Source organism: Eleutherodactylus coqui, chromosome 1 (genome assembly GCF_035609145.1).
Source record: "Eleutherodactylus coqui strain aEleCoq1 chromosome 1, aEleCoq1.hap1, whole genome shotgun sequence".
NCBI lineage: Eukaryota > Metazoa > Chordata > Amphibia > Anura > Eleutherodactylidae > Eleutherodactylus > Eleutherodactylus coqui.
This window is the reverse complement of record NC_089837.1, coordinates 270,683,871-270,710,408: the sequence shown is the minus strand read 5'-3', so window position 1 is coordinate 270,710,408 and position 26,538 is coordinate 270,683,871. Positions and strand designations below refer to the sequence as shown.

The following is a 26,538-nucleotide window of genomic DNA, read 5'->3' as shown; positions in this document are numbered from 1 at the left end:
TCTTTCCGCAGCTGTTTGGCCCAGGCTATGGACGCTTTACTGACCCATGCGGCCCCGAAGATCGGCTGCAGGGTGGTGCCCGTGGCCTGAAACACTGATTTCGTCGGTGTATCCAGTTTTCTGTTTTGAGGGTTAGCCAGAGTTGCCACTTCAGCTGTTGGCAACGCCGTACCACTAGATAGCCGTGACACCGGCGGATCGACTACCGGGGTAACCGCCCAACCCTTTTTCAGACTTCCTGGGAATGGGTATGTAACTTCCCAAGTTTTCCCAGGTTGCCTAAATTTTTTGTCACGGTTCTGCCATTCTTTATTAAGGACGTCCGCGAAATCCTGATGATCTGGAAAGACCTGTCGCGATCTCCTCTGCCGTCTAAACGACACCGTAGAAGAAGTCGTCTCTACTGGTTCCTCCGTTACTTGGAGGGTTTCTCTTACAGCTATTACTAGGTTGTCCATTAGGCTCGCCAGCCGCGAAACCTGTTCATCGTCCAGATCAGAAGCAGACGAAACCGTGGAGCGTTCGTCATCTTCTGACCCACTGCTCTCGGCCGCTGTTTGGGCCGTATCCAGAGAAGCCCGCGAGCACAATGCTCGGGCGGAGTCATGGCGAGCCCGGGCCGTTCTTGCAGAGTACCGGGACCGCGAAGAATGCCTTGACCTGTGGTAAACTATGGACGGACTCCCTGGACCCATGGGAACCATGAGAGTCTCTGGACCGCCTGGACTTGGAGGGTCTAGACGACCTCCTGGTATGGCGAGATTTACAGGAGGTGTCCTCGCTGCTGCGGGACCTCCTTCTTTTGCGTGCCCTCCCGCGCGCATATTTCGAAGAGGAAACCTCCAAGCTGGATTCTAACCGGCGTAAAATCGCCGCAGAAGATGTGGCCAGGCCGGAAACGGCAGCGGCCAGGGACCTCGCCCATTGGGGTTCGGGCCCTAGCTCCACAGGGGTGGCGGGGGGCACCGGGATCCCTGGAACCGCGCGTGCCGTGGTACACTTAGCGCAGCGGGGGTCAACTTGACCGCAGGCAAACTTAACGCTGCAAGCTGTGCAAGCGTAATGCTTCACCCTCCCCTTGGCCGGGCTGGAACCCTCTGATCTAGGGTCAGACATGGCAAACAGAAAACCTCCAGGTAGAGGGGATGCTACGTACTGCCACAGGAGTACCTGCAGGGGGGACAGGGGAGGGGGAGGGGAGACACCGCAAAGTGCTGCCTTGGCAGGGCTTACCCGGTCTAGCAGCTGTTTTAGCGGTTCCCCTGGTCCAGCTGGAGCCTCTGGTCCTGAAGCTTGAAGGCCGTCAAGAGTCAACGTGGGTCCACCACACGGAAATAGTAGCGTTGGTGACCCGGCAGGTGTGTGGCAGGAACTGCTGCGGTGCTGCTACAGCTGCTGGTGCCTGTTACAGAAGGTGCTGCTGCTGTCCGGGTGCTCACTCTGTAGCCAAAAGTCTGCAGGGCCGTATATGGGCTGGATGCCCCCCGGAGCGCCGCGCCCGGAAGTGACCTGCCCAGCCAGCGCCCCGGCATCCTGCTAGCATGCCGTGCTCCTACCCCTGCTGACGGGAGAGCTGCTGCTGTCATCACGATGTCCGTTCTGCTGCATTACGTAAGCCCTGAGGTACCTTGCGTCGTGTCAGGGAAGCCACAGCCTGTCCGCACGTAGACCTGTCTCCAGCAGTGCTGCCCCCTATGCGTCACTAGTCAGTGCGCTACTCCAGGGAGGAGGAGCCCTATGGCTGGCGGGTAACCGACGCCAATGCGCATTGCAGGGTCGGGCCCCTTTTTCTTCTCTGGGTGAGACGCCGCAGAAGTGGTGGAGACACCCCCTGCCTGCGTCTCCCCCGGGAGGCCAGTAGAGCCAGGGAAAAGCCCCGACTCCCCGGAAATAGCCACGTCTGCCTCCTAGCAGACACTAAGCTAAAGACTAATTAGCTGAGTGCCTGCAGGGGATATATAGCCAGGGGGGAGGAGCTAACACTTTTTTGCTTAGTGTCGCCTCCTAGGGCAGTGGCTATATCCCATGGTCTAGGCTGTGGCCCCCAATGATACGGACGAGAAAAAGGATTTTTTACTCACCATGAAATCTCTTTCTTGTCTCGTGATTGGTGGACACAGCAAAGACTATGGGTTATAGCTCTTGCTTATAGAAGGTAACAATAAGCAAAAAAAGTGTTAGCTCTAGCCACTGGCTATATTTCCTCCTGCCGACACCAGGCTAATCAGTTTGTATGCCAGCAGTAGGAGCAGCCACGCAAGAACAGAAAGACAACAATAGTTAGCAATATGACACAAAGTTCTAACTGTAATGAAAACACAGCACCACGTGCAACTTACAGAACCAGGGTCCTGAAGAGGACAAAAAACGGTGTCATATAAATAAGGGGTGGGTGCTGTGTCCCCCAATAACGAGACAAGAAAGATTTATGGTGAGTAAAAAATCCTTTTTCTTGCTTGTGTCTTTGTGGCACTTAGCAAAGAACTTAGGACATTCCAAAGCAGTCCCTGAGGGAGGGAGAAAGGAAAATCCCCAATGCACGCAGTCAGTTTACATCCATTTGTAACCTTCCGCCTAGCAAAGCGTCGGCTGACGCAAAAAGTGTGAGTTTAGTACAACCTAGAAAAAGTGTGTAGGGAAGACCAAGTAGCTGTGCTACACACTTGTAAAGCGGAGGCACAACGCCCATGAGGCTTCCACCGCCCTGGCAGAATGTGCAGTCATCCAAAACAGTAGTGTCTTACCCTTAGCCCAGTAGGCCTCAACCACCGCCGAGTGAATCTAACGTGAAATGGTAACTTTGGAGGCCACAAGACCACAACTCGGACACTCCAGTATCACGAAAAGAGAATCAGAGCTCCAGAATGACGAAGTCTGTTTCAAATAGAACTTCCGTGCTCGCACTAGATCTAAAGTATGCAGAGCCCATCCCCTTGGGTAGACTGCCGCCGGACAAAACGACGGCAGCACAATGTCCTCATTGATATGGAAAGCAGGCACCACCTTTGGGAGAAAGGAAGGAACCGGACGCAATACAACTGTATCCTGGTGGAACACCGTAAAGGGTGGCTTCGCTGACAGTGCAATCTCAGAGACCCTTCGGAAGGAAGTAATCACCACCAGGAAGGCTACCTTCCAGGACAATAACCGGCATAGTACTTCTGCTAACAGTTCGAACGGATGAACCTGTAGGGCTTCCAAAACCAGATTCAAATCCCAAGGTGGCACCAGGGAGCGAAACGGGAGTGCAGTATGAGCGACTCTCTCCAAGAAGATGCGCACAGCCGACCTGGATGCCAAGGGTGCTGAAAAAAGACAGAAAAGGCACAAATCTGTCCCCTGAGGGAACTGAGGCTAAGCCCCATATCCAGTCTATCATGAAGGAAGGACAGGAGGTGGGCCAAAGAAAAACGCGTAAGGTAAAACCCCCTCTTCTTGCACCAAAGGACGAACCCTCTCCAAACACGATAACCCACGGCGAGGACGGCTTTCTAGTCTTAACCATCGTTTGGATGACCGGGTCTGCAAAACCTTGTGCCTTTAAAACCGCGGCTCTGACCACCATGCCGTTAAACGTAGCGTGGACAAACTTGGGCGGTAGAGGGGTCCTAGAGAGAAAATCCTCTCACAGAGGAAGGTGCTAGGGAGCGTCTGCCAGCAGATCGATGAACTCCACGTACTACGCCCGCCGAGGCCAATCCAAAGCTATGAGAACTACTGGAAGCCTTTCCTTCCTGATTCTCTCGAGTAGGCGGGGAATGAAGACTGCCAATAGTGCAGACTACGCTGAACTGGGAAGGCCGTCCCCCCCCACCCTGCCTAAATGGGTGGGGGCTGACCCTCATGCAGAGGACTTGGTCCTGGGGGCCTTAGTGGACTGAGGCCCTGACCTCCAGGATGACCTTGGCTTGAACGATGGTCCATTCTTTTGCTCCTACTTCTGAGGGGTCTTCTTGCCCCCTGACGTGTGAGGGCCCGTCCGGCGAAAGGAATGAAAACGCCTACGCTGTGGGGCCATCTGTTGCTTGGAGCGACTCTGCGGTAGATGAGAACTGTTTCCTCCTGTAGCTTCCGAGATAAGCGCATCCAGCCTGGTGCCGAAAAGGCGAGATCCTGCAACGGGAATGCTGGTCAGCGACCCCTTGGAGAAGGCATCCGCATCCCAGGAATTCAGCCACAGAATCCGGCAGGTCTCCACAAAGCAGCGGATGCTCATGCCACAAGCTGTGCCACAAGCTTGGCCACATCCAAAGAAGCTTCGCAGAGAAACTTGCTCGCCTGTTCGATCTGCTGCGCCATATCCACCATAGAAGCCCCCACGAGGATTCCCCTGCGTAACTGCTATGCCTAATCCCTGATGGCCTTTCCCAGGATGAGACAAATACGGGTGTGAGAGACAACAATCTTTGTCTCTCTCGCCTTGGGGCCACAAAGGCGTACGGGCCTCGTGCGGCTAGAGTGGCTGGCCCGGGGAGGGCTCCACCCACGGAAGGGCATGCCTGGAAGGAAAATACCCGCACGGAGCGTTAACATGGGGCTGCTGCAAGGGGTTACCGAAAAGGAGCGAGACCCAGGGCCCGACTGGGGGGCCGGCTGCTCTGCTCGAGCACTTTACCCAATGCCTCAAACACAGACTTTGCCAAAGACTCCAGCTTCTGATCTCAGGAGTCCTTGAGAGAAGAAGCATCCGCATGGGCAGAACAGTGTGCTTTGCCAAGCGGGAGACAGGTGGATCGACCGCCAGTGAAGACGACCATTTCCCCACCAGATCTTGTGAAAAAGGGTACATCACCTAATTTGGAAAAACATTTGTTAAAATCTTTATGGAGAGGAAAAGTCTTCGGGGGGACGCCTAAAAGAGAAAGACACCTCTGGCACAGCTGAGTTGGAAGGTTTCTCGTACCGCCACTATTTGGCCTCCACCATAGTGGAGACTTTAGGAACCTACTCCTCCTCTGCGTTGGAGTCCAAGGAAAACTCTGACAACTCCCCTTCAGAACTACTATCCTTTCCAGAGGACCATCGCACCCGAAGAACGCACAGGCATTGGGGAGGATGGTGACCGGGAGGACACCAGTGAGCTGGAGGGCCTAGCTTGTTTCCGAGGACAGGCGTGCAACGGGCCCTCCCTGACCAATCATGCTTACCTGAAGCGTCCTGGGAGACTAATGTCCCACAATCCAGCCTATCCAGAATTGCTCCAGACGCCCGGGTGAGGTCAGACACGCAAGAGACAGGGCCCATTCTAGATCAACCGCAGGTGAGGGCTGAATACGGAGGGGGTCCATGAAGATTGCACAGCCACCTGTTTTGCAAGGTTTACAGTCATTACAAAAAAGCTCAAACTATCCACATGCGCACTTCGTATTATAGCAAGAGCAAGCATAATGAATTACTCTGGCTGGTCCCAGTTCGGACTCCTGAGCCCTGGGGTCAGACACTGTGCTGGGAATACACAGGGAAAAGCCTGTTATGCACACTCGAGAGAGATTTGATATTAAACCCCTGATAGGCCAGCGCAGCCACACCTCCTCCCTTAATTATGCTCAATGAGGGCGTTACCCTGGGAACAGCTTTTGACGGGTAGGGGGCTACACAGCCAGTGAACTAATCACCAGGCTGTGGCTCTGAACAGGTGAGTGCCAAACATATGCTATGAGCTTTTGTCCTAAACCTGCCACCTTCCCTCATAGCCCCGCAGGAGAGGCTCACTGGGGTACGGGAGAGAGGGAGGAGGTGGGGAGATACACTCACCTCTTGGACTCCTGAAGGATGGTGGCTCCCCAGCTCCAGCAGAGCCTTCCCCCTAACATCGCCAACCCACACGGGGAGGGGATGCGGACCACCAGGAATACAGGGGGCTCTATGGCTGGCAAGCCGCATGCAGGAACCCTGGATGTGCCTCCTTTCCTTCTGGGGGGGGGGGGGGGGGCAGACAACAGCCGGAACAACTCCTGAACTGTTCGCCCTCCTCGGTTGGGTTATTGGGGAGAGCCTGCCTCCCCGTTAGCCCTGGCCCATGCAAGGGAAACATTCAGCCCCACGGGTGAGACCAGTCTCCCCCTATAACACTAAGCGAAAAACTGATTAGCCTGGTGTCGGCAGGAGGGAATATAGCTAGTGGGCGGAGCTAACACTTTTTTTTGCTTAGTGTCGCCTCCTAGTGGCGGTAGCTATATCCCACGGTCTTTGCTGTGTCCCCCAATGATGTAATAAAAAGTGATCAAAAAGTCGTTTGCATTCAAAAATGGTACCAACGGAAACGACAGGACATACCGCACAATATGAGGCCTCACGCAACTATGTTGACAGAAAAATAAAAAAGTTATTGTGTGCAGAAAATGGAGACAGAAAATAATTTTACAAAATTAAATATCTAAAATAGTTAAAATAAAAAATACAAGTAGTACAGCAAAAAAAAAATTATATAAGTTTGGTATAGTAATTGTACTGACCCATAGAATAAAGTCATCATGTCATTTTTGTTGCAGTTTGTGGACCGCAGAAATAGGACACACCGAAAGATGGCGGAATGTGGTTTTTTTCCTGTTTCTCTCTACTTAGAATTTTTTAATGGTTTTTCAGCACATTATATGGTACAATAAATAGGACCATTGAAAAATACAACTCGTCCCGCAAAAAACAAGCCCTCATACAGTGATGTCAATAGATAACTAAAAGGAGATAAGATTTTTTAAAAGGGAGGAGGAAAAACCGAAAATGGATAAAAAGCAAAAAAGCTCCGTTACTAAGGGGTTAAAGTAATAAAATATCTTGGGAGTTGTAGAACTTGGTGTAAAATGTTTTAGAATGTTTACTTGCCGCTTTCATGAAGCGCTTGATTTACATGTGATTTGCAAAGTCTTGGTCAAAGAACTAGCTTAAGGCTGACCTGTACCTTTAATATAATAGGCTTCAGTCCATTCTCCAAAGATGTTTGAAACATCAGAATAGGATCATGACAAATAAGAATACCATGAAATCCAAGGCACCAAGGTGTTCCAGATTTTGGAGAATATAGCATTTGCAAAATTATTTCCAACTATATTGAGATGTTTGGATAATTGCATCAGCCAGGCCTTCAGGATGGACTTTTCAGTAGCCATGATACATGATGAAGATTTTGAGGGTTTGCATGATAAAAAATAACCTTGATGTGGTAGGTCTTGGGAAGTTGATAGAAGTAGAGGATCTTCCAGCCTTAGGTTATTTAGAAGATTGAACCAACTTATTCTATTCTACCATCAGATTTAGTTTGTCTACATCTGTCCATATGTTCTATAAAAATCTGGACAAAAGCTGGATAGGAGGAAAAGCATAAGCAAGAAGGTAACTGCACTTGTGTGATTGTGCATCTACCATGAGCACTATACCTTTGTATAGGCTGCGCATAAAACGCTGCCCATACGCAATACATATGAAAATATATGCATCCCCACTCTGAGACAATGTGTGTGAATTTTTTGGTGGAACCACTAAACAGCTACAAGTAAATCCTGCTCCACTTTCACAAATTCCCGGCCACCTCATTTTCATTTTCCACGGAAGCATATGGAAAACGTGGTGGTCAAGAACTTGTGAAAGGGGATCAGGATTTACATGTAGCTGTTTAGTGGTTACTTTTACTGGTAAGCCCAAAACATCCAGGTCTGACACAGAGATATATAATTATTTCTACCATAAGCTTGGTGAAGATCATGGGCACAGAAGAGATGATAAAGATAGTGAACATGGAATGGTGGATTTTTAAAGCTAGTGACAGCAATTCTAAATAAATTTCTGATACTAAGGGCTTATGCCCACAGGCGTATGCGTAGAAGGCTGCAGGTCTTACCGCAGTGTTTTACTCATTTTTTAACCATACGCTCTGCTAGCAGAGAATGCGTATGTCACTGCACGTCCACGGACATGCGGAGTGTATCTTTTTCTTTTACATCACCGCTCTGTTTCAGAGAGGGTATGCACATGAAAACATTGCCCATATGCAACGTATGGTGTATGGACAGCGTTTCATGCGCAGCCCATACAAATGTATAAGGCTCACGTTGCATACGTATGCAGAGAAAAAAAGAATGATGCAATTTATTTCTCTTGCGTATCGATACACAGTGTCTACATACCGGTGTGCATGGATCAATGAGAGTCCATCGAGTTTCATTGATTCCATTCACTGCGTATAACGAATGTGTGCAACACACACGTGATACGCTGTGAAAATGAGCTGGTAATATGCATTATGCAGCTGGATCATTGCCATGATATGATTTTTCTCTTACCAAAGAAATGGCTGATTTCATAGATTCCATCTTGATTTCGTGTCAGAAACTTGTTTAATAGTTTTAAAGTTATTATTATTCCAAAGGACCCTTTTTTCTCATCATTTAGCTTTAAAATAGGCAAGGATAATGCAATAATAATCTAAGGGATACTGGTTTAATCATTTGCATCTGTAAGAGTTTCTGTCATCTAGCTTCTAGCTCCTTCTGGATAGTAGGTGTATGAAGGCATGGGACAAACATTTTTTTTGTAGGATACGAAAAAAATTCAATTTTGTACCCCTGTTGACAAATCTTTAAAATCCAGGTGCTTGAATTTTTTCCCATCCTTTGTAAAAGCCTGAGATCCTTCCAATCAATTTTATGTCATTGCATATAGACTGTAGATTTAAGTGATTGGCATTGAAAAGTATTTCCCTTGGCCCTTGTTAGATAAGTCCATCTTATCTTTCTGGACTCTTGTGGCTAAAACTATGAAGGAAAAAAAAGACATTCTTTCCAGGCTGCTAGGGTTTGGAAAGTGCTTTCCTTTTGTCCCAGACATTCTCAGGAATCTTATCTAATAGCAAGGTTTTCCTGAACACAAAAAAAGTTAAAAGGGTTTAAAATGAAGAAACATTGAATAGTCACCTATTCCGGCGGCCCCCAGTCCAGAGCTGCAGACCTATTGCCCACCGCATGGAACCTGGAAGAAGCGGCAGGAGGTTATGTGCCGTGCCGCTTCATTGTGCACATGACCGCTTTAGCTGTGATTCTTCTTTGGTCCTTTAAATTTTTTTTTTAAGTCCTGAAAACCCCCTTTAAATACATACTAGCCTTCAAATGGAATGATACAGAGTTTGGATTTGGTAACTGCATTAGCAGAATTTGCTAAGGCGCTAGCCAGAGCGGAGCAAGCGGCCGGGGAGTGGCATTTCTGTGGAATAAAAATAGAGCATGCCGTGATTTGTTTTTCACACAAGATTTCGCGCAGACAAATCGCGTCAGTCTGCATAGGATTGCGTTTTATAACGCAATTCTATGGCAGCTTCCACGGACGGAAATTCGGTGGGAAATCCCGCTGCGGAATTTCCACCTGTGTGCAGGGGGCCTAAGTTAGAAAGACTCATCAAAACAGAGAACAGTTTTCATTGCCACTCATATTTTAGGAATAGGTTCCCAAAATTTCAGGGAAGTTGAGGTTTACACTCTCATAGGATACTTCTCTGGATTTTTGTATTCTACTTCTATTAATTCGTTTATTAATTTCTTGACTCTGCAAACATATCATCTTGAACTGTTCTTTTCTATTTAAGCTTTTATATTATGTAATAATTCATCCATATATTTAGAGAAAAAAAACTCCTTACAATCCTCTATGGGCAGTTCTGAAATGTCACCCTCTTTCAGATTCTCTTTTGGAAAAGAGAATTGTTTACTATCAGAATCAAAGTCTCCCTGTACAGATTTAGAGTTGGAAAAGGCATCTAATACTTCAGGCATAGTTAGAAAAATAATTTCACTTCCACCTAAGCAAAAGCAGACTTCAGATCATGGCGGCTTTACAACATGGGTGGGGAAAAAAAGGTGTCTTTTGGATCCAGAAAACCTCAATTAGGGATTTATTAAGGCAAAGCACAGTAACAGCAACGCGTTTCGGCCCCTGAAAGACATTTTTCAAGCATAAAAATAACCTCTGAACAACAAGATATATATATATATATATACATATATATATATATATGAAATTAAATTACAATGGTGAAGCATATCGGCTGGCTGCCCTACTGCGTTGTTTGATGACGCAATGGGTCTGTCGCGTGCCACATGACTTGCGGCAATGCGTGTGGAATGGAAACGTGAGTTCCAAGTGTAAGGCGTGATCATATACATTATTTTCAAATGCACAGTCTTGTTTTTTAACAAAAAAATTCCTCTTTTTGATATTTCAACATCTATACAGATGCAATTGTGCAGTATTTGTAATTTTATAGTATTTTTGTTTTTATATCCATTTTAATGTCCACTAAAGTTTCTTGGTCTAGATGGGAAATGAGCATCAATCAGGTTCTCATTATTTTCCCCCTTCCCCTCCCTCCCCCTTTTTTTCTTTCTCTCGACCCTTCCCCCCCAGCCCCTCTTTTTCCTTCTTTTCCAATTAACATTGGTTATTCTAAATTGGGTTCTCCACATTAACAATTAATACATATAAGCATTGCAATGTAATTACTAGAGATGAGCGAGCATACTCGTCCGAGCTTGATGCTCATTCGAGTATTAGGGTGCTCGAGATGCTCGTTACTCGAGACGAGCACCACGCGGTGCTCGTCTCGATTAAACGAACACTGACCATTGAATTCAATGGAGCCGGCAATACAGCCGGCTCCATTGAAAGCAATGGGCTGCCGGCTAGCGCGGGATGAATTTTCGGGAAGGGCTTAAAAATATAAGCCCTTACCTGAAAATCATCCTAAAATGTGTAAAAAGTAAAAAAAAAAAATATACTCACCTTGTCCCAGCAGAACGATGTTAGCCCATTGAATTCAATGGAGCCAGCAATACAGCCAGCTCCATTGAAAGCAATGGGCTGCCGGCGATCGCACAATGAATTTTCGGGAAGGGCTTAAATATATAAGCCCTTCCCTGCAATTCATCCAGAAATGTGTAAAAATAAAAAAATATATATATACTCACCTGGTCCCGGCAGACGGAGTTCAGCTGCGGCCAGCTGGCAGTTCTCCTGAACTGCTCTCTGTAGTATTCAGCAGCCGGGGACTTAAAATCCCCGCCTGCTGAATGAGCTGCCTCTGATTGGTCACAGCCTGACCAATCAGAGGCAGATCTCACTCACACCCATTCATGAATTCACGAATGGGTGAGTGAGTGCTGCCTCTGATTGGCTCAGCGCAGCTCTCAGCTGAATGACAGCAGTTCAGCACCACAGTGCAGGGGACAGCAGGAGAAGACCCGGCTGTGCCCCGGCAGCTGAAGGGAGGCGAGTATCTATTTTTTTTGTTTTTTAAATCAATCACTTTTAATTCATTTCCAGGGAATGGCTTATATGTAAAGCCCTTCCCTGAAAAAGAATTCAGGTGTACCAGCGGACCATTGTCTTCAATGGAGTCGCCGGCAGCAGCAGCAGCTCCATTGAAGAGAATGCCTGCATTTTTATTCTTTTTTACACTAAAATCTTTCTTTTTCAGGTAAGGGCTTATATTTTTAAGCCCTTCCCGAAAATTCATCCCGCGCTCGCTGGCAGCCCATTGCTTTCAATGGAACCGGCTGTATTGCCGGCTCCATTGAATTCAATGGGCTAACATTGTTCTTCTCTGCCACAGCTGTTACAGCTGTGGCAGAGGAGAACGATCTTAATGCTGACATAATTTTTATTTTTTTTATTTTTACACATTTTAGGTTGATTTTCAGGTAAGGGCTTATATTTTTAAGCCCTTCCGGAAAATTCATCCCGCGCTCGCCGGCAGCCCATTGCTTTCAATGGAGCCGGCTGTATTGCCGGCTCCATTGAATTCAATGGGCTAACATCGTTCTTCTCTGCCACAGCTGTTACAGCTGTGGCAGAGGAGAACGATCTTAATGCTGACAGTGCGGGGAAGGGTGGGGGGGTCTCACTCTTGCCACTATTGTGGCTTAATTTCATCCAGTACAATTTAGAGTTTTTTCATGATAAATATGTAGTATACTCACCTTTTGCAATAATTTTATATTCTTTAATATAGGAGTATTGGAGAGAGATTACTATTGGTTATCTTAAATTGGGCCACTTATATTATCTATACCATATTCTTTATTCATGGCTTCACGTACTATTAAAGGGGTTGTCCCGCCGTGACAAGTTAATGTAATGACTTCTGTAGGCCATTACAATGCACTTTGTAATATACATTGTGCAGTGTAAATTGACCATACAGAAGTTATATACTTACCTACAGTGGTGCCCCCCCTGTGTTGATGATTCCGTTGCCCTTGGATCTGACTTTTGCGTCTTCTTTCTTCTCCATTGATCAGGCATGCGTAGATCAGGTCCCAGGTCCGTGGACAAGGCTTTGGATCTTCACTCATGCGCAGTAGCGCGACTCGGGCCGTGGGTGTGCGCCTGTTACTTCGCACATGTGCAGTAGCACCTACGGGCTCGGGAACGCGCAGCGATCTGGCAGGAGGGTGAGTATAACACTTGGGGGGGGGTAGGGGGGTGTCAATGCATTTGCGGCGGGGGGGGAGCAGTGGGCACGGGCTGCCAATTTACTTGCGACTTGCACGGGCAGAGGGGTGACGCAGGCTGTCAATTTACTTGCGGGTGGTGGGGAGGCGGGGGTCTGTCAATTTACTCGTGGGGGGGGGCTGGCGGACTGTCAATATACAGTCACATAGACTTGTCGCTGGGGGGTGGTTCTGTCACATAGATTTGTCGTGTGGGGTGGGAGGAGGGCTGTGACAGTAGTTTGTCACGCTGGGGGGTGGGTTGGGGGCTGTCGCAGTAATTTATCAAGCACTGTGTAATCCTGCCTCAGCAGGGAGGGGAGGAGGTAAGTTGTGTCTATTGTGAATGGTGGGTCCTGTGTTATCTATATATAGGTGTCACTGTACTCGTGGGGGAGAGGGGCGGAGGGTGCTTTCAGTGTACTTGTGTGTGTGGGCACTATGCAGGGGCACTGTGGGTTGGCACTGTGTGTGGGTACTTTGGGGGGCACTGTGCGCGTGCACTATGGAGGGGCACTGTGGAGTGGGGCACCTTAGGGAGGGCACTGTGGGGTGGGGGGAGCACTGTTGAGGGACCACTGTGGGGGAGGGTGCTGTGGAGGGGCTCTGTGGGGGGGGGGCGCATTGTCGAGAAGCACTGTGGGGGTACCTGTGGTGGGTGCTGTGGACGAACACTGTGGGGGGGCGTACTGTGGAGGGGCACTGTGGGGGGACCTGTGGGTGTGGCACTGTTCGTGGGTATTGGGGGGGGACTGTGGGGGGCAATATTCAGAGTCAATTAATTAGCTGGTAAAAAGGTATGAAAAAATGTAGACATAATAAAGGTTAAATTACTAATGAGCACATTAAAAAAACATAAGTATTTTGTTTGATCTCCCACTTTGATAAAAAAAAAAAGGTATTCGTCTTACAAATTCCACCTGGGGTATGTAAACTTTCATAATGCATTCAATATACGGTATAAGCAAGTAGTATGAAATACAGGGTTCAAGAACTATCCGCTCCGTTGACATGTCCCTTTTAGCAAATACATGTATGTACCCATTAACCCCTTATGGACATGAACCTTTTTTTCCCCATTTTCGTAATTTTCTTCCCCCTTTTGAAAAATCGTAACTCCTTAATTTGTCCACCGATCTAGCTGTATGAGGGCTCGCATTTTGGAGGATGAGTTATATTTTTCAATAGTACAATTTAATCTACAATATAATGTACTGAAAAACTGAAAAAATTATAAGTAGAGTAAAATAGAAAAAAACAAAACAAAATTCTGCCATCTTTCAGTGCATCTTGTTTCCATGGTGCACAAACTGCAACAAAAAGGACATGATGAGTTTATTCTATAGGTCATATAGTACATAGTTTTCTTTCTTTTTTGCCTTAGTATTTTTATTTTTTTCTGCCACCATCTATTACAATTATTTTCTGCCACCATCTTCTGAGCGCAATAACTTTATTTTTCTGTCAACACTGTTGTGTAAGGGCTCATTTTTTGCAGGATGTCCTGTAGTTTGTGTTGGTACCATTTTGGAATACATACACGACTTTTCGATAGCGTTTTATTCCTTTTTTTTTTGAGACAGTGTGACCAGAAAAGTGCATATCTGGCGGTCTTTATTTTTTTTCTGATGACGTTCATTGTGCGGGGAAAATAATGTGTTACTTCAGACTTTTGCAGATGCAGATACCAAATATATGTTTTCTTTTTATTATTTAGATTCTTTCTATTTAGTTGTCTTAAATCTAAATTTATATTTAGAGGAAACTGAAAGGGAGGAGACACAAATTAGATATTAGAAAAAACTTTTTGACAGTGAGGGTGATCAATGAGTGGAACAGGTTACCATGGGAGGTGGTGAATTCTCCTTCAATGGAAATGTTCAAACAGAGACTGGAAAAATATCTGTCTGGGATGATTTAGTGAATCCTGCACTGAGTAGGTGGGTTGGACCAGATGACCCTGGAGGTCCCTTCCAACTCTACCATTCTATGATTCTTTTATTGTAAATATGGCAAAGGGTTTTTTTTATTACTTTTTTTTAAGAATTAGTAAAACTTTATTGTTATTTTTCCTTTTTTTTACTCCCCAGAGGGGACAACAACTTGCAATGCCTTAATCACATCTGCAGAATGATGTAATGCCATAGCATTACACCATACTGCGATCGAGCAGGCAGTCTATCAAGCCACTCCACGGGCTGCCGTGACACCCACACGGCTCCCTGCCATCTCATCACAGGAGGGCCGTATGGGGCCCAAAACCATCGTTCGGGGGGTTTATATGCCGCTGTCAGAACTGGAAGCAGCATTTAAAGGCTTAACAGCTGTGTGGCTCATCAGAGCTGATTTTGCTGGGTGTCGGCTGTTTGAAAAAGCTGGTGTCTGCGTTGTACGAAGAGAGATCACCCCGCGATCTCTCTTCATATATACCTGACGTTGCAGGACGTAAATGTACGTCCTATAGCGGGAAGGGGTTAGGCAGCAATTCTGAAGCATCTTTTCTTAGAACTCTGTATTGTGCCATTCCTGTTATTCCAGGAAATATATGAATAAATTGGCAACTGGGTATCAATTTATTCTGGCATTCTGCTTGTAAATAGGGCATGTCTGTATACACTCTGACACTGTCCATTCAGTGCCGACAGTGTCAGATTTTGTAGGGACACTCCCTATTGGCAAGTCATCAATTTATTCAGATGTTTGCAATGAAAATGGGAATGTATTTAAAAATGAATTAAAAGGGTTGAATAAAAAGCAGGAGTGAGTGCCCAATGAACACCATTAAAAATTGTCATCTTAAAAGCTAACTAAATTACCGTATATGTCAAATAAACTGGTGAAAGGAAGAAGAAATCACTGGTTTACTAGAAAAGAAAGTAATATAGTAAAAGAAAAGAAGTCTGACTACATAAAGAAAATGGAAGTGCAGCCAATAGTTTATACTAGCCTTATTCCATCTCTTCAAACTTTTACTGACCACTGGCATCTTCAGTCTTCTTTTAAACATGCAATCACATCACACCCATCCTGAAGAAGCCATTCACTGACCCATCTACTGTGTTCAACTGTCATCCTATGTCATTTCTTCCCTTTGCCTCAAAACTCTTTGAAAAGCATATCCACCTCAAAATCCTTCCAACTCTCATCCAAGTCTCTGTTCAACCAGCTACAATTTGATTTCCAACTCCACTATTCTACTGAAACTGCCTTAATCAAAGTCACAGATTCACTAACAGCAAAAGCTTTACGATATTGCTCTGTGCTTCTCCTTCTCAACCAGTCCTCTGCTTTTCACAGAGTCAACCACTCCCTCCTGCTACAAATTATTTCTTCTCTTGGCATCACAAACTTGGCCCTCTCCTGGGTTCTCATACCTCACCAACCATTTAGTGTTTCCGCCTCACACACCACCTTCTTGCCTTGACCTCTCTCTTCTGGTATCTCTCAAGGGTCTGTCCTGGGACCGCTACTCTGCTTCATCTGTACCAGTGGCCTATGACAGCTCATAGAAACCCATGGCTTTCAGTACTACTTTCAAATTGATGACACTCAAACATACCTCTCTGGCCCGGATGTCACTGCTTCAGAATGTCTATTTGTTATATCTTCCTTATTCTTATCCCATTTTGTAAAAGTCAACATACAGACAAATGTATTAATCTTTCCCTACTCCCTACATCTTACTCTACTCCTTCAAAAGATAAACAATAACTTTATTAGCGGTAGGGGTCAAACTGCTGGGACCCCCACTGATCCCAAATATGTGTCCCATCACTCTATTTTAATAACAAAGCCACATTTATTATTTTTATTTGACATTACTTCTCAAAGCATGTAGTCACCACACTTTTCTATGATTATACCTCAAAAGTCATAAAGGACCTTCCCTTAAAGGCGTATATAATGAAAACTATACAAACATGTTGCATGAATTTTACACAATTAAGTGATATTTGACCCACATAATTAATTTGGTTTTAAACTGAACATTATTTAGAGTAGATACTCACTCGTAGTATAATCTTGCTGTTTGTAACTTGAATAATCATGGGCAGTATTTGAACTATCTGCTCATCCTCTAGAAAGGGTCCGATTTGTGCTAGAGCAGAAATAGGAATCTCTGAGCTAAAGTCTTGAATTTGTACTTGTAATAAGCCACTATGTACAGCAAGTGGAGAGAGGTAGGCTGCAGTTGGACCAAGTTCAAAATTTAAGATCATACGTGGAGAAGATGTTGTTGTGGTGGGAATACTTGCTAAAAGACCTATATGAAAATAAACAGATTGAGAGAATCACTAACTGCAGGTGTTAAGTCAAATGATTTATTGTTCTATAAAACTTCATAGCCTCAAAGTTATTTTGCACCACCAAAGCTTAAGGGTGAATACCAATGGATGGAATGGCTACGCGTTTCCCGCTGCGGAAAAACGTGCGCGAATTCCGCAGCTATTAGGTTCTATTGAACTTAATTGCCTTCCTGCCTGCCAATACTCACATGCAGAATTCTACCGTATATTTCTGCAGTGGGAAAAAAATAGCGGCATGTTCTATTTTCCGCAGATTTATGCCGCGGGAGGTCTCCATTAATATAGCATTAATGGAGACTGCGTAAATCCGCGATCACTCGCAGGCACCTTTTTTGTTCTTAATCGTGGTACTCCTGTGGCATAAATCCGCGGGTATATCCTGCGTCGCTCATGGGCATGATCCCTAAATGTGTTGTACAGTTGGTTAACTTTTATGAGAAACTCTGCACATGAAAAAGACTGCTATTTAAAAAGTAACTGTACTTTTTACTATAGACCTCTATGCATCAGTCTTCAGCTGCCGAGAAAAGCTGACAGGCATCAAAGACAACTGAAGCAGCACAGTGCATAGGATTCCACTGATCAAAACTTTTGATATGTTGTGTTAACATGTCAAAAGTTTATAAAAAGTGCAGTTACTTTGTACCTGTAGACAGGATTTTAGGTGCGGAAACACCTTCCCCATAAGACTCTTTGTTTTCGTTGCCATTTTTTCATCCCTAACTTTCGAAAAATAAAATCATAACTTTATTTTTCTGTCCACATAGTCGCAAGGACTTGTTTTTTAACAAGTTGTATTTTTCAATGGTACTATTGACTATGATATTTTGACAAACTTTAAAAGAAATATCTAAGTGGGGGGAGATTGTGTCTTTTTTGGGAGAAGAGTTAGTTCTGTGGCATTCACCAGATGGTAAAAATAACATATTAACTTTATCCTGTGGGTCAGTATGACGCCAGGGATACCAAATTTATATATTTAAGCAGTAGAAGAAACACAAATTAACACAACATCAAATACAGACCATAATAAGAAAACAGAGGACACTGTATAAGAATCAGAAAAAAGTGAGGATCCCTTCTGCAAAAACAACCAGAGCCCATGAAAGAAATTACTGGGTGGTTGTTGTCTCCTCTCATTGAAGGAGAAGAGAAATGGCTGGTAAGTACCGAAAATCATGTTTTCTCATATGTGTCACTGAGGGAAACAGCAAGGGACATTCCAAAGCAATTCCCAAGGATTGGGTAAAGGAGAAGGTGAGTGTGGTTAGTATACTGCCACCTGTTGACCCACCATGTGACCAGGAGGTAATGCATTAAGTAGAACTTTAAAAAAAAGTGAAGTTTTATCGCTAGGGAAGGTATTAGTACCATAATCGGTCTCCTTCGGGTACTCCTTTACTGAAAAACAGATGAGGAAAAACAAAAGGAGAACAGTGCCCTAGAACATAGAAGAAGATGGCGCCACTTTAGAGTGGCACGGGAGGCAGATTATGTATACAAGTGGTTTCTTGAAAAACCTCACAGCTCAGATCAAGGTCCCAAGAACACCAGTAGGGTGGATGGAACCTATGGTATAAGCCATTCCTTGCAGAGGTTATTTGATATCAAAGAGAAAGAGAAGGGGCAGAAATTCAACCTTCAAAAAGGCTGAAGAATGGCTAGGAAAAGGAAAGGAGCAAAAGTACAGTCTCATCTCTCCTTTGCTAATAGCAAAAGCAAGCCAAGATTATGGTAGAATCGAGATTAAAAAGTAAATTCCTACTTTAAGAGGTTCCACACTTTTTTAATGTACAGAATAGGCAATTCTAAGAATTTTTGCAATATATTTTATCAGCCTATTCTGTACATTTTACTTAAAAACAACCTTCTACTGCTATGCAGTTAGGTGAAGACAGGGGCTGAGAAATCAGTCTTCATCTAACTGCATAACAATAGAGGGCGCTGCATCCAGAGGTATCTGCACCTGTTCTCTGCAGAACAGATGCAGACACACATATTTATACACTTCTATTATCTTTATTCTATTTTCTCTAACGCTTTGCCTGGTGTGTCCAACCCCCCTCTGTGTACTTTACTGTCCCTCCCGCTCATATGCCACTGCTGTACCCAGGTGCTATGAAGGAAAGTTGTCCTATGCTCCATACAGCTTCTTCACAGTGCGCTCACCACCGGACCCTATGTACTGAGAGCTCCTGTCAGTGTATCAAGTTGTAACATATAGTAGTGTATACCCGATGCACCGAGAGCCCCTGTCAGTGTATCGGATCTGGCATCGAACAAGTGCGCTGTGAAGGGAAAAAGCAGTTTGGAGAATAGAAACAGCAGACAATCACTGGCTTTTGGGTAAGAGGAGAAGAAGTAGAGCCGGCAAATGATACACTGAATGAGCAGTCAGAAAGATAGGAAAAAAACCATGAAAGCGCAGTATTCTAAAGACCAATCAAACAGAGCATGTTGAGAAGAATTTGGCTATCTATAGTATCAAACGTTGCAGAGAGATCTAGGAGGATCAGTGGAGAGCAGTAGGAGAAACACAAATTAACACGACATCAAATAATACAGACCGTAATAAGAAAACAGATGATACTGTACAAGAATCAGATAAGACTGAGGATCCCTTCTACAAAAACAGTAAGGTGTAGGTGTTGTCCCAATGAACAAGACAAGAAATGGCTGTGACGGTAAGTAACGAAAGTCCTGTATTTTCATCTGTGTCATAAAGGGAATCAGCAAGACCTTGACATATTCTAAAACAGTTCCCAAGGGGTGGGTAAAGGAGAAGGAGTGTGGTCAGTATACTGCCTCCTGCTGACCCATGTGGCCAGGGGGTGATGCATTTAGTAGAACTTAGAAAAAAATGTGAAGTCTTATCGCTAGTGTAAGTATCATACCCGTCTCCAGCCATGTCTAACTGTGATAGTATAACTGCCCAGACAGTTGGCCAAAAATAGCACTTTGCCAACTAATGACTCGTGCCAGGCCCCTCAACATGAGAGCCATCCTAACACTAAATCAACATTTATAGGGACTATGTGCTTGGATCTTGGGCTAATTACTCTAAGCACAGGAAGAAAAGCAGACAGACACACGGGACTATATGTATCGTAAATCTAATGGGGAGCAGAGTCAAACAAGGGTTCACAGATAGCATCTGGTCAAAAAGGAAATAATAAATTAGACATATGAATATACCATAAAATTAAACTTGTTATTAGTGAAATCTATTGTGAAGTATAGGCGACATGTCAAAGATAGTTATTAAAAAATGAGCCAGACACCCTGACCTAGGTACTACTAGTCAAGATGATATTCCGTAGAGCCTAGGCACTCCACCCAGAGAAGAGATTATACTTATTGGCACTCATATGAGTATACTAGCTGATATACCCGGCTTCGCCCGAGTTCATTTAGTACTGGTGTTTATCTTGTGTGCACACGGAAAATCTTATGAAGTCGTCATTACTTTAGATATACCGAGGAAAAAAATATGTTCACCATTTTGCATGGTTCTTTGCGTTACCCAGGAAACACCACGTGGAGGTAACCATACGACGTTCCCTTTATATAAAATGACATCAGGAAGTGAGAGTATTAGATTCCGTACATAATATTTGGACGCTAATTCTTTTGCGCTTAGTAATTAAATAATTGAGTTGGGACCTATTAGCTTTTCCTATTTATGACATAATCAATGCTCTTGCCAGATTTCAAGTTTCTATGACATTGAGAAGTTAGAGAATTAGACTTCGTACGTAAAATTTGGACGCTAATTATTTTGCGCTTAGAATTGAATAATCGCATCACAGAAGGGGAAATCAAGAATTAAAAACAATCACAGAAAATGGCCGTTACTTACTGACTGAGGAGTGCATATAGATGCATCCTCCTCTCACCATGCAGGTAGCTGACTACCAAATGGAGGAGCCAATAACACCTGTGAGGGCACCGATGAGACACCCACTCACACTGCCTCCTGATAATGAGGGGGGTGGATGCTTGGTGTACACTCCCACACATAGTGGATACAGGGTGCCAGACCATTCTGATATATGCAGTTCACCATGCAGACCAGCAACCTATTAATGACGCCATGATAATTTGGCGGGTTGCCCTGCATATCCATCAGTGAACCACATTGGTACTGCCACCCTGGGCTCCCCTTGGAGTATTTAATAATCGAGTTGGGACCCATTAGCTTTTCCTATTTATGACATAATCAATGCTCGTGCAAAATTACATGGGAAGTGAGAGAATTAGATTCCGTACATAAAATTTGGACGCTAATTCTTTTGCGCTTAGAATTGAATAATCGAGTTGGGACCCATTAGCTTTTCCTATTTATGACATAATCAATGCTCGTGCCAAATTTCACGTTTCTATGACACCGGAAAGTGAAAAAATTACATTCCGCACGTAAAATTTGGACGCTAATTCTTTTGCGTATAGAATTGAATAATGGAGTTGGGACCCATTAGCTTTTCCTATTTATGACATAATCAATGCTCGTGCCAAATTTCGAGAGAATTAGATTACATACGTAAAATTGGGACGCAATTTTTTGGCGCTAGAATTAAATCGAGTTGGGACCCATTAACTTTTCCTATTTTTGACATAATCAATGCTCGTGCCAAATTTCAAATTTCTATGACATCGGGAAGTGAGAGAATTGGAATACGTACGTAAAATTTGGATGCTAATTCTTTTGCGCTTAGAATTGAATAATCAAGTTGGGACCCATTAGCTTTTCCTGTTTATGACATATTCAATGCCCATGCCAAATTTTTAATTTCTATGACATTGGGAAGTGAGAGAATTAGATCACATACGTAAAATTTGGATCTTTTGCGCTAGAATTAAATAATCGAGTTGGGACACATTAGCTTTTTCTATTTATGACATAGTCAACGCCTGTGCCAAATTTCAAGTCTCTATGACTTCGGTAAGTGAGAGAATTAGATTACGTACGTAAAATTTGGCCGCTAATTCTTTTGCGCTTAGAATTCAAAAATCGAGTTGGGACCTATGAACTTTTCCTATTTATGACATAATCAATGCTCGTGCCAAATTTCAAGTGAGAGAATTAGATTCCGTACGTAAAATTTGGACGCTAATTCTTTTGTGCTAGAATTGAATAATCGAGTTGGGACCCATTAGCTTTTCCTATTTATGACATAATCAATGCTCGTGCCAAATTTCATGTTTCTAAGGCATCAGGAAGTGAGAGTATTAGATTACGTACGTAAAATTTAGACGCTAAATCTTTTGCACTTAGAATTGAATAATCGAATTGGGACCCATTAGCTCTTCCTATTTATGACATGATCAATGCTCGTGCCAAATTTTGAGTTTCTGTGACATCGGAAAGTGAGAGAATTAGATTACGTACGTAAAATTTGGACGCTAATTCTTTTGCGCTAGAATTGAATAATCGAGTTGGGACCCATTTACTTTTCCTATTTGGACATAATCCATGCTCGTGCCAAATTTCATGTTTCTACGACATCGGGTAGTTGGAGAATTTTTGGCGAGTCAGTCAGTCAGTCGGTGAGGGCTTTCGTCTTTATATATACCGATGACAGCTGTACTAGAGAATAAGGGGCAAAACTGCAGTAACAATAATTATCAAAAGAGTGTCACTAGTTACTAGCCCTCAGCCTTAACCAAAAAAGGGACAGTATAATGTGCGACTTAATGCTTGCAGCAACCACTAGAAGTGATGACAGAGTAATGTGCCTTTCTAATGCACTTCATAAATGTGTAGGCTCTTTAGTTACTGATGGAAGAGTAAATCATATATACTTCTGCTAATGGGAGGAATTGCAGCGATTGGTGGTAGGGACTGCTTAGTGTGGTTGGTGTGCAGTAAAATAAGGCAGGTCAATCACTCATCAGGCAAACGTACCAACTGGAAGACCTTAAGAATCTTTTACCGATTTTACCCAGACAAGCATGTCTTGTGCAAACAACGCCGTAAGGGGGTAATAAGGCAGGCTTGATGCATGAAATAAGTGAATAGTCATGTCACATACATGCAGTTACACCTCCTATGGAAGAGGGTAATATGATGACAAATACACGCCAATACTGTGTAGCCATAAAGGCTTCTGCTCACTGGTGAAAGCGATATCGGTCTTGCAGTCCTTCTGAAAATCCCTGGATGCAAGGTGTTTTCACAAGGAAACCGTCTCGCATCACTGCGGGGGTTCCCTATATCTCCGCCGCGGCTGTCACAGACACAGCAGGAGATTGCGATCCTTTGCCATTGATTTCAATGCAGCAGCATTGACGGCCCTATTGCAAACATGTGGAAACCCCTGGATGCGAAGGGTTTTCATTTGAAAACAGCCTTGCATGCCTGCGGGGGTTCCCTTCACCTCCGCCACAGTAGTCACAGCTGTGGCAGGAGATCGCGATCTTCTCCCACTGTTTTTAAAGGGGGCGGCGCTGCTGCCGCCGGCCCCATTAAAAATACATGGAAGCCCTTGGATACAACAGCCTTGCATCCCTGTGGGGCTGAATGAATCCCCTGCTGCAGCTGTCATAGCCGCGGTAGGGGATCGCGATCCTCTCCCATTGATTTCAATGGGGCTGGCGCTACAGCCGCCGGCCCGATTAAACACAATAGGCTATATTGAAAACGGATGGGACATGCTGCGATATGTTTCCTGCAAAGACAGTGGTTTTTCTTACTAAAGCATGGATGGAATTTACCCCCTCCTGTGTGCAGTTGATGTGAGGAGGGATGGGGACTGGTGCATCAGCCGGGAAAATATGCTTGACGTGGGCTTATTCACCACAGATAGTGTGATAGACATAGGCTTGGTCACCACAGATAGTGTGATATTGTCAAGCTCACTCCAGAATAGTTGGGCTGAGTGGTGGGTCTCATGTAAAAGGGTATAGCAATATCAGTTGTCTGGTCCCAAGATAGGCCAAGTGAAGGGAGAACTCACCTCCGGATATAATTAATTTAACAGTAACACCCACTGAAATAACATGCTTTCTGCAGTTATGGGCATTCTATGCCTAGGTATTACCTCTCTAGCTGATATATAGGCAGTAAGGGTTACCCAAGGTCTATCATAGCCTGGAGAGATCAGAGGCTGACAAATTACGCAGAGGAACTCCGCATGGCACAAAGTCCGGGAGGGAAGAAGGTGGCAGGAGAGGAGTCCTCTTCTCAGCACAGGTGTGGAGAAAATGGGAGGCCCTGGTAGGGACATGGCCTAAAGAGTTGGAAGAAGAATGAGGAGGAGGGGGAGATTGAGGAAGAGAGCTTCCCAGGACATAAGGAACACAAAAAGACCCTAGAAAGGAGGGAAGATTGTGTCTCTAACGACAGAAGAGGAATGGGGGAATGTCCCAGGCAATGGATGGGAATAAGCCAAGTATCCCAGACGGAGGATGGGGGGGGGGGGGTTTACATACTTACCTAGCATGAGATACTTACCTTCTGAAATAAGGAGCCTTACCTAGACAGTAAGAGTCCCCTTTCAGATTCAACTCCCTTTGGAGAGGAAAGGAGTGTTTTGGCAGGGAGCTCACCATATTAAAAGGGACCATATAGCTGGTGGGCCACAGAAGAGTTAGGGCTCATCTTTGCTTCCTTTTCTTCTGGAGGTAGGGTAGGCAACAGAGCTTAGAACTGTTTATTCTTCCTCCTCATGTGGAGGAACAGGGTGATTTGTGGACAACCCTGTATTCCTAACTTAAAAGGGAGAAAGAAGAAAAAAGTATAAAAAGGCAAGAGAAGAACTGCAGAGCAGGAGGTTTGCCTCCTCCGGACACTAAGCTAAAACAGATTTAGCTCAGTGTCTACAGGAGGTGCATAGCTAAGCTGGTGGGAGGAATTAACACACTTTGTACTTTGCGTCGCTTCATAGTGGCCACAGCTAAACTCAAGGTGTTGATGTGTACTCTAATGACAGAGTTAAGTAAAACAGTTTGGGCAGGTAAATGATAAAGTGCTCACCTGATTGGATTGTGCAAAATTAGTACAATACATCTTAAGGCTTTTAATAGCCAATACTCCACCACTGCTCTTCTCCAACTGAGCAAAATCATGAGTGCCACATCTGTATGGGCTGCCCACATCACTTTCTGATGTATATTTAGCATATGTTAAATCTACATAAGAGAAAATATATACAAATGTACATAAGAATTTTAACCATATGTGTATGGTCTTAGTGTAAACATTTAAGACATCTGCTACTATTATACATTTCCATATGTTTTTGTCTATTTTTACATCACTCTAAACCCATGATGGCGGACCTATGACACGCGTGTCAGCACTGACACGCGTAGCCATAGTCGCTGACACGCGGCCGCTGTCGGCCGATCACCCCGTTAGTGAATACTAGCAGGGGCCGCGGCTCCCCTGCTGGTATTCACTAACCAGCGCTACCAGCAGCGCTGATCCCAGCACACACAGTGATGTCAGTGTGCAGCCGGGATCATCCCTCCCCTGACGTCTCTTACCACTTGGTTCCGCGAGAGCATCCGGGGAAGGAGGCGTCCGGCAGCACACTGATGTCACAGTGTGCGCCGGAGATCATTGCTAAAAGCAGCGCGGAAGAGCGGAGCTTCCAGGACGTGGAGGTGGTAAGTACGTGGGTTTCTGGAGGGCGCTGTCACTGCTGGGGGGGCTGCTGTGGAGGGCACTGTCACTGCTGGGGGGGCCACTGTCGCTGCTGGCGGGGCGCTGTGGGGGGCCTTGTGGCGGGCACGGTCACTGCTGGCGGGCCGCTGTGGGGGGGCTCTGTCGCTGCTGAGGGGCCGCTGTGAGGGGGCACTGTCGCTGCTGAGGGGCCGCTGTCGCTGCTGGGGGCCGCTGTGGGGGGGCACTGTCACGAGATAAGTGTGAGGAAGGCTGTAAGAGGTTTTTTTGGGTTTATTAAATACAGTAATACATTACAATTATACATTTTAGCTATTTAAACTATAAATATCGTGAATGTATGGTTTTTTTCTCAAAGTGACACACCACCTGAGTTATGCTCGTTTTTTTGTCGAATTTTGACACACCGAGCTCAAAAGATAGCCCATCACTGCTCTAAACACTTTCTTTTCATTAAAGGTTTGTATTTGAACTTTTAAAAAATGTATTTCGGATGAAAAACATATACATTGAACACAACTTTCCTATTTTACTACATTTCATACAGACCGTAATGTGTTTAAAAAAAAACAACAGAAGGACAGAAAAAGTGTAGTGTGCTACCCTTTTCTATCTCATAAAAAACAACATATACAAACATAAGGGAGGTAAAATATAGTCAAAAGTATGCACTTTTGAACTACATTTTACCAATTACAGTCTATGGGTACGTTTTGTCAATACTTGTGTGTGTCAAAATGTATATGCTTGATGAATAGCCAAAATATTAAAAATATAACAAAAAGAAAAAACCACCTCGCAGGCGCCGTCCCAGTCCCTACCGTTGCTCTCCAGGCACTCCAGCAGTTTTCGGTGTCGTCCTAAGCGATGACAGAGCATTTTTTTCCTGGTAACATGGGTTGAATCCCCCCGCCTCCAGGAAGAGATTGCTGTGTTTAGATCAGGAACACGGCCTCAGACAATCACAGCTGGCGCTCAATGAGCCAATCTCAGCCATTTAATTATGTCATTCATTGAATGGATATGATTGGCTCATCAAGCGCCGGCTGTGATTGGTTCAGGCCATGGTTCTTAGCCAATCACAGAAATATCTTGCTGGAGGCGGGGTATTCAACCCACGTTACCAGGAAGA

General features: G+C 44.8%; 1 protein-coding gene across 6 annotated transcripts in view; it reads right to left on the bottom strand.

Annotated features, from left to right (window-relative positions):
• BLTP3A (bridge-like lipid transfer protein family member 3A) overlaps positions 1-26,538 on the bottom strand; it is a 243,303-nt gene that overhangs the window by 35,909 nt on the left and 180,856 nt on the right. For 4 of the 6 annotated variants that reach the window (XM_066608930.1, XM_066608920.1, XM_066608911.1 and 1 more), the window contains exon 18: positions 16,484-16,737. The exons of 1 other annotated variant lie outside the window; for it this stretch is intronic. In XM_066608930.1, the coding sequence (XP_066465027.1) occupies positions 16,484-16,737 (254 nt within the window). Of the gene's footprint in view, positions 1-5,147; positions 5,306-16,483; positions 16,738-26,538 lie in introns of all 6 variants that reach the window. One more of the 6 variants, XR_010793253.1, reaches the window with a different exon arrangement.